Source organism: Egretta garzetta, unplaced genomic scaffold, assembly GCF_000687185.1.
Source record: "Egretta garzetta isolate BGI_Z169 unplaced genomic scaffold, ASM68718v1 scaffold271, whole genome shotgun sequence".
Taxonomy (NCBI): domain Eukaryota; kingdom Metazoa; phylum Chordata; class Aves; order Pelecaniformes; family Ardeidae; genus Egretta; species Egretta garzetta.
This window is the reverse complement of record NW_009258669.1, coordinates 3,920,863-3,937,438: the sequence shown is the minus strand read 5'-3', so window position 1 is coordinate 3,937,438 and position 16,576 is coordinate 3,920,863. Positions and strand designations below refer to the sequence as shown.

The window sequence follows — 16,576 nt, the reverse complement described above, 5'->3', positions numbered from 1 at the left end:
CATTCTACTTTTTGAAAAAATCAGTACCCAATACAAAATTGGAGAAATTTTTATCTTCTAAACCAGTGCATGCCAATTCTTTATCTAGCCAATGTAAAGACAAAAAAGTTTTTGCTTAATTAAAAACTTGATTTTTATTTCAGTCTTTTTTTTATTTTGAACAAGGTGTCCCAAATAAAGCTATTGCATTCTTACCTAACAACATAAAAGGAAAAAACTGCCATGTTTATATGAAGCAGCCAAAAGAAAAATTAATGCCCACTAAGCAACTTATATAAGAAGTCACTTTAGCAAGCGGCATGGTTGTGCATTTTTATTTTGCTGAAACCATGTTTATATTGTAAATTTGGAAGTTTATTAATATGTAGTGCTAATAATTAGAAATTATCTAATTGGCATAAATTCTTCTGTATTTTCTGATCTGTTTAGTCAAAAAATCCAGATTTTGTCAGAGAAAAAAGGTTCTATTGTGCTAAACTACTTTCCTGCATAGTTCCCAAGAAAATGCCCTTTATTATTAAGGAAACAGATTAGGTGCCTGAATGTGAAGTACACTGGAGGAATACTTCATAAAACAAGTATTTTTCAAGCCCTTAGGAACTAACATTTTTTGTTTGCATTTCATCATGCTAATTATTGTTTAAAGAGTTTCTTAGGTGATTACACTCAGCTAATTTTATGAAGTTTCATTCTATTCATTATACAGGACAGCTAATTAATGCTGAAAATGTTATTATTCTAAGGAGGATTGTGTAACCGTTCAGCTACAAACATCTTGCAGATGTACTGTAGGTGTCATTATTTGAAGGCAGTTTGATGACTGCACTGAAATATTGTTTAAGAAATTATGGATAAACTCCTTTTTCATGGAAACTCAGCTCCAGCTGTTGCACTAGAATATTCACAACACATTTTGGATATTTAACAGGGAGGATCTTCAAAATGAGTTCCCTGAAAGTAGTTCTTTCATTATTTTTCAAGCTTGCTTGTGATGATTCACAGTAAGGAACCTTTTTAAATTATCTTAATTTCTCCCTGTCAGTTGTACTCACTCTCAGCATCCAGTTGTATTGATTTATATGAACAACCTCAGTTTCATTAGTCATGATGAAATTAATGATAAGTTACATCACTATTCTCTGTGTTTTCCAAAGCAGAACAATATAACTGCATTTGAACATATTAAATGTTACGTTAACAGACACAAAATCCTGTGTTAAAGTTAATTTATGTTGAGCTATGGAGTGATACATGCTGACAAAGCCAGAAAAATGCAAAACTGAGGCTGACAGTCTGTCCTTCCGTGATTGTATAGATTTGTTGCAGCACATGCGGTATGAAACTTCATGCTGTGATTTGAGACCTAAGCAACAATCAGCACAATAGGAAACAGTCAAAGCACTCTGTCAGCCACTGCATCAAATTTTATTGTCCTTTTTGGATAACTTTAAAGACCTAAAAGATACTTTCAGTCATGTATTTTAACTCAGCAATTTTAAGGAAGGTATTATATCAATTCCAGCATTCATCAAAGTGAAACAAATACATACAGGTTATGTATAAAATCATGTATTTCAATCTTATTTTATTTTTAATTAAAAAATGGCATAGGGTTACATCTTGACAAAGGCTTAAAATATGTTTTGGCAAATATACATATGATTCTATTATATATTACTGCATATCTGGAAGGTTAATCTGGACCTCAAATTAGTTGTATGAACTCTCTTCACACCTTCTTCCATGGGTGTCCAGTCTCTGTGAAGATTCAGCTCTCCTTGTCAAAATGCAGTGCTTGTTCTTCTGCTGATCACTGCAAAGGCTTGAAGAGCAAATGGTATTCCCAGAGCTGTCTTGAACACTCATGTACAAATGGACTTTGGCATAATTAGATAAGAAGTCTGCACAAGCTTAAGGTTGTAGAATAGATACTATCACTGCCTATATTGATATCATCATGCCATATCCTAGCTTCCTACCCTCTCCTGTCCTACTTTGATTTCCCCCATCAGCAGTGGAAATAGAAACAACATTGTTCCTACTCTACTTGCACAGTATGTATTACTTCTGTGTAATCACATTGGCTGATGACTGCCTTCAAAAACATGTTTCTGGTGGTGAGATTCACTTTAGGAAGAACTATGTTGTCCTATGTTGTCTTTTGAATCATAGAATCATTTAGGTTGGAAAAGATCCTTAAGATGGTTGAGTCCAACCGTTAACCTAACCCTGCCATCCTACCACTAAACCATGTCTCTAAGCACCTCATCTACCTGTCTTTTAAATACCTCCAGGGATGGGGACTCAGCCACTTCCCTGGGTAGCCAGTTCCAGTGCTTGATAACCCTTTTGGTCAAGAAATTTTTCCTAATACCCAATCCAAATATCCTCTGGTGCAACTTGGGGCCATTTCCTCTTGTCCTATCACTTGCTACTTGCAAGGAGAGACCAACATCCACCTCGCTACAACCTCCTGTCAGGCAGTTGTAGAGGGCAATAAGGTCTCCCCTCAGCCTCCTCTTCTCACGGCTAAATAACCTCAGTTCCCTCAGCCGCTCCTCATCAGGCTTGTGCTCCAGACCCTTCACCAGCTTCGTTGCCCTTCTCTGGACACGCTACAGCACCTCAATGTCTTTCTTGTAGTGAGGGGCCCAAAATAGATCACAGTATTTGAGGTGTGGTCTCACCAGCTCTAGGTCTCTAGAGAAACTTTCTAAATATGATAGCCATATTAATGTTAGTTCCATAAATAAAAATTTTTTGTGGATGAAAGAAGGCAAAACTAGTGTATGAAATTGCTTTTCTCCAGCTAACGATAGATATTCAAAATAAAATTAAAGTATCTGAAAAGTAAGAAACAGTTGTAAGATCAGTGATGGTGTACATGAATTATTTTGTCTGAATGCTGTATTTCAGACTTCTTTATTTAATGCTATGAAATGTCATAATAGTATCTCAGTCACATCACTAGGTAATGTCTATTATTGTTGCTATTTTTCAGATTGCTTTTCTAATATAAGCCTAAGCATTTCTTAATTTCTTCAATATGTTTTAGACTAATTCTGACTTTTCTACCACTATCTGAAGCTGAATAATTTCTTCTTGAATATCCTCTTTTTGAAGTAGCGGCTTTCAAACTGTCCTCAAGACTGGGGGAGGTAGCCATTGGACCACTATTAAACACACAGGTCTTTTGCAGACAAATTTGACAATGAGGATGTGTGATGGTTTATGGGATATATTGAGGGTTGGCATTGAAGTGGTTTGATCACATTTTTAGCAGCTCACTGCACAGCCAAATTATTACAGATGTGCATGAGGCAAGCAAAATACAAAGTTTGATGCCAACTTTTCTTTTTTTTTAGGAAAACATGAAAAAAATAAGCCCAAAAGTAGTTATAGAGGAAACATAATATGCCAGAGAATGATATTGCAGGTCAGAAAGAGTTTTGATGAAGATGTTAATATTCTATGTTATCATATATTCATGGATTTATGTGGGTTATGCAGATATATCCATGTGTGTAGGAATTTTTTCTTGTTTCACTTTTTTATTTCATTCTCTTGCGTGCTCTTCCTTCAAAATGTGTTATATTTCACTCACCTTCTGTATTGCCTCGTCCTTTCACACAGCTGGCTGCCTTTTTATAGCATAATCCGTAGAATCTTGAAGTCCACATATATTTTTTTATTCTGTTCAGTGCTGTTCTGTCAAGCCTGTATTCTGAGTTCCTAGACATACAGCTTTACAAGATTACGTAGTGATTCTAACCCTACTGCATGAATCTCAGTTTTCCAGTTTTTGCTTACCATTCTGCAAGAAGACTGAGTAAGGAAAGTGAATATGAACTGGCTGAGTTAGAAAAATAAATATGCAATTATTCATGAAAAACAACCTGTACTCCTAAAGTAGAGAACTGTAAATACTGTATCAATATCTTAAGTCATTGGGTGTGTTTCTGGGACTTAAAAAGTACTGCCCACGTATGTTGTTTGAAGCATAAACAGTGTGTCCGGTGTAACACCTCGTGCTCTGTAGTATATTTGGTTTTATTGCCTGTTACTTTCTGTGTGTTTTGGTGAACAGTCAAATATCTACCCTCTTGCTGAGTACTGAACAGTTAGATACCAGGAGGCTTAGAATAAAATCCATAACTTTCAATAGCCATTTTTTTCCATTTTTAGATTGTATAGCTATAGCTAAGATTTTTTGTAAGCAGTCTTATCTTCTAGTATTTATTTATCTCCTTTGTGTCCATACAATTCAACTTTATGTATTAAAAATATATCTATGCTATTCTATTTGCTGCTAAGTTCATAGAAACTTAAGAGTTGTTATACAAAGCTAAATTTGCAAAAGGGTATGTTCCCACATCATTTAGGATTACTTTCTGTCATTCTCCAAAGAGGCACTCTCTTATCTTGGCTGATCCCACAATTGAACAGGCCTAACAGTTAAAGTCTGTCACTGTAAAAACATCTTCTTCTGCCTCTACCCTCTCTCTTACAATCCCATGTGACTAAGAACTAAAATTTTTCTTTTTTGACAATCAGCAACTCAACATCCTGATTTTTTTTTTCTTCTGTGAAATTTGGATTTGCCAAACCGAACTCATTCGCCAGAAGTTTGTAATAATAAGAGATGGTTAATAAGTGATTGTAATATTACTAATTTTATATATATAAATGCAGTTATACACATATTATTTTCTAACAGTTTATAGTTCTATAATAATAAACATATATTTAATAAGTGATATAAAGTGAGTTTTCTAGCTTCTGCCAGTTTATCCTCTTGAGCTGTTCCAGCAAAACATTAAGTGAACTTTATGTCTGGTCTGTATGAGATACTCTGCATTCTGTGACTGTCTCTGTAGCCCTTGAAGTGCTCCAAGATCCATCTTTTTCAAAGCATTCACAGAAGTTCTCCAAATGATGCCAGATTTCAAAAAAGATTGTCTCTTTCTTACCTCTCTAGGTTAATATGTTGCATGTACCTCACATCATTCAGCCTTTATTTTTAATGCTGTCTAGACCTGGGTTTTCACTGTCATCGCTAGTGACCCTCATCTCTGAATGCTACTATGCTCCTGCATGCAATAGCAACTTGGAGTAACAGCTTTCAGAGGTTAGGTACATGTTGTTTAAATGAGCTCAAAAGCCATTATCTGGTTTGAAAAGATAATATTTAAATTTCCTTGTATATCTCTTGTTCCTGTTTTAAGGGGTTTGGGTAATTTTTGATGGCTTTGTTACCCTGTCACAAAAATGTTTCCATCTTTGGACTTGAAAAGGAAGCAGTCAGTTTTAAGAGTCTATAGCACTTCTTTTCATTACTCCCATGATCCAAAGAAAATTTACATATGCCTCGTCCAGAGAGTCAGTCACCTCATCACAGAAAAGCAAATCAGGTTAACCAGGCTTGGTTTGCACATGCTAGGTCTATGCTGGCTGTTCCCAGTCATCTTTGTGTTCTTCAGATGTGGCTTCCAGGAACATTGACTCCATGATTTTCTTGGGGATTGAAGTCAAGCTTGTTGTCTTCTGTTTGCAGTCAGACTATGTCTGTGGCAATGATGGAAACTGCTGCTATGCAAAATAGTGAAAAGAAAACAAGTTATGTTTTAGCATCCTTATGCAAGTGAAAATAGAACTGTTTTTAACAGCTTGTCCACAGGGGCTATTTTGTCTTAAGACCATAGCATTAAAACCAGTGGCTACTGGTGGCTATTTTTATGAGAGATCTACAGTCAGGACAGAACCAAGTATGCTGCATGCCTTTCAGTTTCCGGTACTAGTATCTTTCTGCATCCTCATATAGAAAATTTTGGGGGTTTCTTTGTTTTGGTTTGTTTTTTGCTGTTGGTATGCATTGAATAAAAGATGTTGAAATGGCTGGAATGTCATGGAGCCTTTCAGCTGCACCAGTAGAGTTTATTTAGAATACATTTAGCATTTATTCATTGTTGTCGATGTTGAAATTTATTCTTTAGTGTCCTGTACAAAGTACAACAAACTATTTTGTTATTATTTTGTCCATAGCTTAGTCTTGTTCTTAGTCTGGACTTCTGGGGAAACAGCTGTTCAATACTTGTTATGTCAAATATGATTTTGAAAGATCACTCTTTTCTGATTTTTCAATTTCATTTCTAGTTTGTGGCAGAGTTTTTCTTGCACTGTAGGAGAATGGGTAGGTTTTTTTAATAAACTTTGTACAAATGTACTTGTTTATGGTTTTAGTCTTGCCAAATTTGCAAGGTAAAAAAGTAAAGCAAGCACTAAGATTATTTCTACTTGGGAAATCGCAGCCCTCTAATTTCATGTTTTGTAGGGGATTAAACTGTACGATAAAAGTTGATTTAGCAGCTGCCCTTTTTTCTATGTACCAGCTAGTAAAGTAGGCATTGAGTACAGCAGTGTATACAGTACCAACTTAGTGGTAACCTATATAGCACAACCAGGCCATAGTTGGGTAACTGTATACCAATCACTTTCATGTCTCTTACAGAAAAAAAATTACCTGTATTCAATATATTTTAGATAAAAAATATAAAATAAAATACTTTTACTGTACAAAAGCAGTCTCTACCATCTTTCCTCTCACAGGCATTAGGTCTTCTCAGTTTCTTGGGTCTTTTCTTGCCTCCAGGGATTTCATTTAGGCTTCTTTAGGTAACCAACACTTCAAATAATGAGATTTTATTTTCAAAAGGGATACCAAAAATACATTGTTTTAAGCATGTGTTATCTCTTTCAAACAGATTTTTAGTCAGAATTACAGTAGTATCACTAGTTGAGTGGTTTGTCACCATAGTTCCAAATAAAGGTCAAAATATTCATCCAGAGAGAAGGGTTTTAACCAGATTTCCTAAACTCTTGGAGAAAACAGGTTTACTCAAGGGATACAGTCTGTCTTATTTTCATTTCCTTGAGGCATCTTATTAGATTGGTTTCCCAGTGTGGTCATGCCCCTATATCGTTCTGCATTTTATTGCAGTCCCATACTTCATTCTCAAGGAATGTTGCCCATAGCCACATATGCACAAAGATATAACAATAAAATTATCACAGGAGACCTCAAGCAGCCTGAGGCAGGTGAAGACAATAGAAAAAACAAAATACACCAAGTATGTTAAAATGCAGACTTGCCATCCAGAGAGATGATACAGCATTCCATTGGGAAAGTTTTTCAGGCTGGGCAACTTTTTTTCTAACTTTCTTCAGGATTTACAAAAGCTTAAGTCTTCACTTATTTACATACCCTTCTGGTTACTGTGTTCTGTGAGCACTTGGTATAAATATTAAAATACCACTAGTGTAAAATATTAAAAAAATAACAATGACCAATCTCCCTTTTGCATCACTGCCACCGTGGGGAAAAGGACTTAATTGCTTCCCTGTTTACTTATTACATGGATGTATGTACTGTAAGGGAAACTAGTTAGGGAATTAAGATTGACATTTGATTATGAGAACAGTGAAGTTCATGGTTACCTCCGCTATTTATATATTTAGTTTTTTTCAAGGGAATTGCTCATACAGTTAAAACCAGAAATGTATTTAAGTGCTTGATTATAAGTGGGATTGGCTGAGTTCCCTGTTGGAAAGCCAGTTATATAAATTCTGTCTCTTTTGCTTTGCTATTTCATGGTGGCACTGAGATGTAGCTATTATGTGAGGTCATGATTATAAAAGAAAAAAATACATGTTGTGCTACCTGTCAGATGGATGTGCAAAAGCCTGAGCAGAATTAGACTTTTAGCTGGGAAACCAGCACAAACTGAAATTTTGGAGTGATACACCCATGGTAGCCCTTATTTGGTAGCAGATGAACTACAGCGCGTGATGCATAATTTACATCAGTGTATGATGAACAAACTTTTATTCAATCCTCAAAATACCCTTATAAATTTGAAACAGAAGTAGATGGATTGTGTAAAAAGTTGTATCATACTGTGAGTTTTATACAAAAGCTTTTCATTTAAGGCAGAAGTAATGTGAGTTGTGAGCTGATTCCTCTGCTGCGTGAGTGAAGTAGCAGGGAACTAAAGCAGTGATTTCTTCAACCACTGTAATTACAGGAGCAAAACATCTTTTGACACATGGAAATGGGATTAGGCATGTACTCTGTCTCTGCACATAACAGATTAGCTAAATTGCAAGACCTCATGTAATCTGTATGGCAGATAACCATCAACCTCATCGACGCAAGGGGTAAACACAAATCCTATTTGTTAGTATCATGTGCTTTTTGTGCTTTTAGTGCTTTTAGTGCTTTTATGATCTGTTAGTATCATAAGCTTTTGCATATGGCATCAAGATTTGCTCTGAAGAATCAAATCCTATTGCCCTAATTCAGGGAAAAAAACTGAATTCACTGAAAAATTTTCTGAAAAGAAGTTTTTATAGGTATGCACTTGTAAAGAAGAGCCTTTTCTATGTATGTTAACTAAATATTTAATAGTTAATGTTGTATACTGTAGAGGATATTGATAACATATATAAGTTAATGTTTTATTTTGTTAAATATAATAATATATTAAAATTAGTTGGCAGTATATTGTCTATCTACTCCACTGTATTTTACAATTGACGAGTGTTTGTGTCTAATTGTGGGCTGTTTTGTAAATGCTTTTCCACAAATCACTGGATACTGAATATCAAACTAATCTTGGTGACTGGTAAAGCTTCAATGCATTCAGATGTTTATAATTTATCCACATCATTTACATCTTTCTCTTTAGTTTCTAATTCAATGCAATAATTTAAATGAAAGATAGAGAAGACTGTTTAAATTGGCTTGTTCGGTCTGTCTTGTACAACATTTTCTTTGTAGCCTCTCCAGTGCTTTGTCCACTCATATTTTAAATAGCTCAAGCAGATAAGAGTAACTCCATAACTTCACCAACAGAAGGAGAGTATTTCACAGTCCACTAAGCTGAACTGTTACACCATTTTCTTAACATCTAAAGGTATAGGGTTTTTTGCTAATTTTATTTTTAATACATCTGCTTATTGCAGTTTTAACTCTCATAAACTTCCTTGCAGCTTTTTTGTACATTAGGCTCTTCAGGAGCTAGTAGATGGCTATCAAAGCCACCTTAATAGCTTTTGGCTGTATAATAAATAAAAGATAATGGAAAGCTCCATAAGAAGACTACTACTTGCTAATACTTGGTTTACTGATTGATTTCTACTCTCTGTAAAACCCTTAGAGAGGTTGGAAATTTTAAATTCTAATTCTTGCACATTTAAATGCTTTTGACATTAATGATAAAAAGGACTTAATAAACAAATGCTAGAAAATTTTTTGCATGAATGCATATACATATGTAATGCCCTGGTGTCAGGGTGATGTCAATCATAATCAATTTTTAAAAACATTTCTATCCAGTCCTCACTGAAGGCTGACCAAATGCAGTACCTTTTACATATGCAGTATGTTAGGTGATGATAGGAGAAAAACAGCAACACAGTTAAACCTCACAGAGGTTTGTTTTCAGTTAAATTGAAGTAGGGTTTATTGATCAAGGAATTGCGTAGTAGGTACATGTTAATAAAAATATGTTTAATAGGATGTAATTCTGCTTAATACACCCGATTTCCAAACAATTTTGTTTGTTAAAGTTATGCAAAGCCTGGAGTATTTGTTTCCAGATTTAAAAATACATTAAAACTAAATCAAGAGTGGGCCAAATATTGGTTGTTCATACCAAAGATAGGTACGTTATTTTTTCTGTTGTAGTGACCTTAAACTTGGGTGCAGTCATGACTAAATTACAAATGTTAGATTATTTTAGCGTCATTTTTTTTAACATATTAGTGTAATATCTGTTTCTGATGTTTTTTAGGATATATACAAAATCAAGGAGAAAAGCCTCAGGATGATACACTTCCAGCTATAGTTTCCTGCTGCAAAATAAATACAGCAGTCTAATCCCCCCCTCCAATTTTGTTAGATGCAAGAGCTCAGTGCCTGCCTAGAGCAGGTCCAGAAGTAGTTTAACCATGGTAACATTCACATTGCAACCATTGGTTTCACATTTTACATGCAGTTAAATGGAGACCTTTCCTCTCTGACTAAGGCAGTCATTTCTGCCTGTAGTAGCTGTTGCATTTAGCTATGTCAGCTTAATTTAAATAAGTTTGAAATAAAATGAGGTTAAATTAATACTTGCTTTTAATGTTGGAGCACTAAGGACAAGATTTGTCTTATTTTTCCAACTATTCCAGCTGGTCCTCTAAAAGATGCTATCTTTGCCTACAAGCCTGGTCCTTCATATGTCTTTTCCCCTTTTCAGCTACAACAAAGTACCGTTACAACTGGAAAATGTTTTTGCTGAATATGGCTCAAGGTTGTGGGGGTGATTTTCAAATTCCAGTTAGAGACATTACACTTTATCTTCTGCTATGTAGGAGCTGTACATCAGTTGGTTTCCATTCCACCAACCTACTGCTGGAAAAAGAGATAGGAAATCTTGCTTTTTGCCAAAATAAGTGGGAGTATAAAAAAGGAGAGAAAAGAATTGCAGGCATTGCTAAATATTCACATACAGAGAGGTTCATATGTCAAAGCCAGCATCTTTAAACTGATGGTGGATTTTTGTGTACCCACTTCTACTTAGTTTAAATGTATCATGTTCTTCTGTTTGGTCACTCACTCTGTTTTTAAGCCTGGTTGTCATTAGTATTGAAACACACCTTTGTTCTTTACTGCCGATTGTACCACACGTTCCTAAGTCACAGAATCCCAACTTAGTTTGTAAGGCTTTTATTGTACGTTTCCTTGTTAAATTACTGTCAGGCTTTCTGACAATAGCAGTGTATTCTGATTATTGTGGGCAAAAGCAGAGAGGAAGAAAAGCTGTTGAGAATGCAAACATTTTCTTAGCTGAAACTTGTGGCTTAAAGTATTTTGCTTGTACAAGCAGAAGAACTGTGTGTGCTCAAGACCTCTAAAAGAACTCAAGGACGAAATAGCTGAGCTCTTAACTGCACAGTGTAATCCTTTGCTTAAACCTGCTTGACTACCACAAGATTGCTTGGCAGAGGTATTTCGAAAAAAGTTGCAGGGAAGATCAGAAAAATACTAACTAATAAACCTGATGTCTCTATAAGGCAAATCAGTAATAATATGGAGTACGATAAGTGAACACATGAATAAATATGACGTATCCAGGAAGAGTTGGCACAGCTTTTGTTAAAAGGGGTTGCGCTTCACAATCGTGTCAGACAGAGTACTTTGAAGAAGTTTGGAAGGAATAAGGAAGACCTCACTGATACAGTCTGTTGGGATTTCCAGAAAGCATTTGCAAGGCAACTGAGCAGTCACAAAAGGGGAAGGCCTGGATCAAGTTCTAGGGCAGGTTTAAAACAAATGAGGGAAGGTGGTTTTCAAAAGAGGCAGTTGCTGAACAAAGGGACTCCTTGCCACGGGATGGTCTAGAGCCTAAAAGATTTTGTGGATCACAGGACTGATTAGATTAATTTACAGAAGTACAGAGGTATAAGCCCTGGTTCAGAAAGTACCTGACCACAATTTTTTTTCATGCAAGGAAAGTGTTCTGGGAAGGTATTGTTACATTTTCACCTGTTCTCCTGGCCTTTCTTTATCTCCCACTGTTGGGTGCTGATAGAAACTGAATAGTGTATCTTTTCTCTGACCGAGAGTGTTCTTGTGAGGGTGCAGTTGCACACATTGAAATTTTCTGCAAATATGGTCATTAGTGTTTTAAAATGGCATACCCTCTATGTGTTTGATAGATGAACTGTTGCAACATATTACTACAGTGTAATGTTGTACACTCTTGTCAAAATATTTGGTTTTCCAGAAAGATGTCTGCTAATCTGGGGACAAAGAGTTGCAAAGTACAAAATAAATATGTTATTTTCTACTACCATATGACAGAATATTGTAAGTCTTCAGCCATCTGTAATGCAGTAATTGATTTATAATTAAATTAGAAAAATGTTGTCAATTGTTCTTATGTATTAGAGAATACCCAGCTATTTAATACTGCTGAACAGAAAATCAAATACATTCACATGACATCTGGGGGCTCTGTAGAAATAGAGTTGAGACAGTAGTTATAAATGCTGCAAGAGAAAGGCCAGCCAGCCAAAAATACTATCCATTTAGCAGTCCCTAATCCAAAGTATACCCCAGCCATGGTTCGTCTAAGACATACCTGATCCATAGATTAGACACACAGATTGATTAAAGCATGCAATTTAATTTGATTATATGCATATTCACACATGTGGAACACAAGTGAAGACAACAAATTAGCTGTTGTCTCAAAATGAGTCTGGAACTTCTGCGCTGCAAAATGTGTTAACTTAGAAAGCTCTGGTCCCCAAATGTCACAGTTGGAATTTTTTTGTTTCCATTCAATTTTTTATGTATCGTATTGATACGTAACATCCTGGGGGTTTTTAATTCCATTTTGCATTGTTCTTGTAAGTACTGTTACTTGTACCAAAACACATGATGTTTGTCTCATGTGATTAGTTCTGGCTTGCCTGATAATTGACAGAATATAGAAATTACAATATAGTCCAAACCCCATACATAAACACTTTGATTTATGGAAACTTACTTATACCTTTCAAATCCCAGGGATGATCTTTTTCACTCTTTTAATATTTCAGAGAAGTAGCACTAAAAACAATTGGCTGGTTAAAGTACAGATGTTCAGAAGAAAAGCAGTGAAGGCCAGTATTGCAAAGTGGCTTCATGATTTGTTATTTTATAATTATTTTGTAATTATTTCAAAAATTAAGTCCTCTTTCCATTACATAAAAGGCAAAAATATTTTTATCTTTAGATAAGAAATCCATAAAACTTAACTGAGATTTAATTAAAGTCATACTCCGGAAATTAAATGCTTTACCCCAAAAAATGCTGAATACAGTGTAACACCATTTTTTGGTCTTTCAACAGTATCCTCTACTTTCTGTCTAACCTAAGTCCTGTGAGGGAACTCGCAGATACTATCTCTCTAATTTCCTTTAATGTCTTTACTAGGAGAATTCTTCACCAGTGTGATCTGATGATCTTTTATGTTACTCCCATAAAAGTATTCTCTGTTGATTTTCTTCTTATCAGTTTTTCCTGAAACATTGAAAATACAAAAGTTACAATACAATACAAATACAATACAATACAAACAGTATTTGAAATTTTGTTTAACTGACAGTATCCTAATGTAATGGCAGGCTTTCAGTGTTCCTGCACTACAGTCTATAACATTTTGTGTGGAGTTGCAATAATCCACAATTGCTATAGCTTTTGTTATTGCAAAATATATGCAGGGAGTTTCTGGCTCTCTCCCTATAATTTTTATTAAAGTGATATTTTAAAAGGAGTCTGTAAAAAAAGTACAAAGTTTATGTCCTGCTATACATATATTTATGTATTTGCAAAATTGGGACTTGGGGGGGGGGGATGTACTGGGAAGAGAACAGGAAGTTGGTATTGGCCTACAAAAATCAATGAAACCATAATGTAACTACACAGATAATTGTATCATAAGTTCATTGTGTCAGTTACAAAATTCAGTTATCATTGCCCTTTTTGGTGAACTGCTGCAAGAAAAAAATTATATACTACCACACTTTCCACAGCTTCTGAGAATGTATTTGGCCTCTTTTGGCTGAATTTGTTCGCAAATCAAGTCCACCTAAATATTTATAAATTATCAAATTATCCTTACAGCTATCTACCATCAGTACAGGTCTTTGCAGAACCACTGCAAGGTCAGGTGGGTTCTTTCGCTCTGCTTCTAGGTCTCAGTTACACCCTGATTAGCTAAGAATGGCACCTGGTATATCAAGAGCTACCAGCTCTTCATAACTTTTTTTTTTTTCCTGATAGTAGATTTTGTAGCATGAACAGAGCTCGCCCATAGCTGCTGAAAAATCATCCCTTTAAAGATACTTGCATTATGTGGATTAAGTTACTCATTCATCTTCCTTTGCAGCAACTGCATTGGAACTAGAGTTAAAAATGGTGAACATCCTACGCCTTGGCTACATGCAGATGGTTGCCTTCTACACCAGAAACCTCGGACTTTTTTCTTAAGCTGAGATTTTAGCTGCTGAAGGGTGTTGCTCATTTCTGCTAATAAATTCCAACTTAACAGTTTCTGATTCTGTATTTCCTGAAAAGTGTTCTAGTCCATGGTGACCAGAGTGCTAGTGATTTGTATCCATTCTGCCCTTCCAGACTAGCCATGTCATGACAAAGCCTTCCTAGCCTATTCAGAAGTCTCGTGGTTTCTCCTATCATTTTTCAGTCCTTTCAGAACTTCCAGATCCTCTTTCCTTTCTTTTTATAACGGTTGAAGTTTTTGTTTTAATTCCTCCTGGCCTTTTCTTTTTTGTTATTTTTTATGGGAAAGGGTTCCTGAAGAAAACATGAGAGTGAGACATATTGTTGTTATTACATCATCAATGCAAACAATGGGAAACAAATGCAATTTTAGAATATAGTTGTAAAACATATGACATAAGATACCTGCAGGGCTTTCTAAAAAAAGCATTGATCATATAAAATCAGTTATTTTCTCTGAAGAGTGAGGTAGAATTGGTTTTGGTTTTTTCAACTTTATTATTTCAATTTCAATTAATTGATCCTTGGTCCTTCCAAAAAAAAGTAATTAAAAGAATTTGTATAGAATATATCTGCTAACTGGTTTACTTATCTTGACTGATAGAAAAATGTATAGGAAGATCTGTTTATCTGTGGTTTTGTATGTGTTTGCACATGTGTGTATTCCTAATTTGAAGAGACAGCTATTTCATAGTTAAAAATGCTGAAGTAGAAGATCTTTTACAAGGTACATGACAACCGCTTCTCAAAATTTAATTGCAACATCATTTAGTGCATACATAGAACTGAGCTTACCATCTCCATCAGCTATATAGTTCATACATTTAATATCTTTACAGCTCTGATAGCCATTGGACGATACAGCATGACAATAGAGACAGTGGATGTTGGATGGTGCAAAGAAATCACAGACCATGGTGCCACCCAAATTGCACAAAGCAGCAAGTCTCTCAGATATTTAGGGCTGATGAGATGCGATCAGGTAAGGAACATTTGCGTGAACTGGTGCCTGCTTCTAAGTGCGTGTGAGAGTAAGTGTTCACTGGTGTAAGTGTGAGTGAGGGAGAGATGGGAAGATTTATGTTTTTCTGTACAAACAGGTTTGATATTCACTACTGTGGTAACTCATTTAGTGTACTGTATTCACATATTTAACTAAAAAAGTATCTAGAGATCTAAAAAGAGCATTATAAATTTTTGCTGACATAGATTTTCAAAATACACCCACAGGCTACACCCACAGCCTGAGGTGCTCACAAAAGTTTTATGTAAAATCTTCCCTCTGAGGGTTTTGAATATTTTTGGCTAAAAGTGATTGGTGTGTCATGTCATTACTATGACAGACTACTTTGGGTTTTTAAAAAAAAAGAAAAAAAAGAAACAAAAGGATAACAAAGATACTTCAGTGTTACTTCCAGAGTGATTTTCTATATGTCTGTGTTCTTGCTTATATATAATGGTTTTGAAACACAAGGACAATAATTTCAATAAAAAAATAATGCTAAAAAAAGAAAGAAATATTGTAGCTTTCCTACGTGGAATATATTAAGAATATCTGTAAGTTTTAGCACTTTATCATTAGAAGAAAAGAGGACAAGGCAGTCCAGCTCCATCTCACCCTGTATATAGCCTTCAGGAATCAAGTCTTTGTTGAGAGAAGAGAGATCAAGAGGCCTGGGAACACAGCAGAAATAGCCAAAAGTCATTGGAGGTTCAGAGCCTCTGATCTCAAATCTTCAAATATAACTGCAGGGATTGTGTCTTTTCCAGCCATCATGAACAAAATGTCCAGCTTATGATGCCCATCATAAGCATGTCTCTTAGGCTTGCAAATTTCTGATTGGGTACAGCCTGTGGAAACACAGTTTTTTAGTCTAAGAAACTTCATGCTCAAAACCATTACCTTGCATCCCTTGCAGTGCTTTATAGAAGGCATTTACAAACCCCAGTTTTTCAGCTGGCAAGGAATAATAATTTCCAGGCCAGCTGTAAAGTTAGAAATAGCATTTAGCAAACCCAGCCTTAGACAGTTTCCAGTTTGAGGGGAGGTTGAGCACTTTGGCAGAATTGCTCTACCTATTAAAGCTGACTCCACTTCATCTCCTAAACATTAGTGTTTTATAAGAGCCACAAGACAAAAAGAGCGTGTGAGTCTGTTTGATGGATTGTGCTAAGATTGTGTATTTAAAGAATGTTCAAAGGGTTACTTGACCTTGGGAATTAGATCTGACCCTGAACCACCTGATCAATTTTACACATATATCTATTTTGTGGATTTAGCTAATGTTGAACAATCAACATGGATCTAATAAGTGCAATAATTTTATCCTGTCTTCAGCTGCTATAGAAAATCAATGATCTTGATGCTGAAAACAAGTTTTACTACCTCATCGGTTAAACTATATGTACTACAGTCTGTATTCCTCTAATTGCTGGTTAATGCTTTCCTAGTTCTTTACAAAA

General features: G+C 35.4%; 1 protein-coding gene across 1 annotated transcript in view; it reads left to right on the top strand.

The window, feature by feature from the left end:
- FBXL17 (F-box and leucine rich repeat protein 17) overlaps positions 1-16,576 on the top strand; it is a gene marked incomplete at its 5' end in the record, with an annotated part of 290,375 nt that overhangs the window by 258,698 nt on the left and 15,101 nt on the right. Inside the window, one exon of the mRNA XM_009648672.2 lies at positions 14,953-15,095. Coding sequence (XP_009646967.1) covers positions 14,953-15,095 — 143 coding nt within the window. The remainder of the gene's footprint in view (positions 1-14,952; positions 15,096-16,576) is intronic.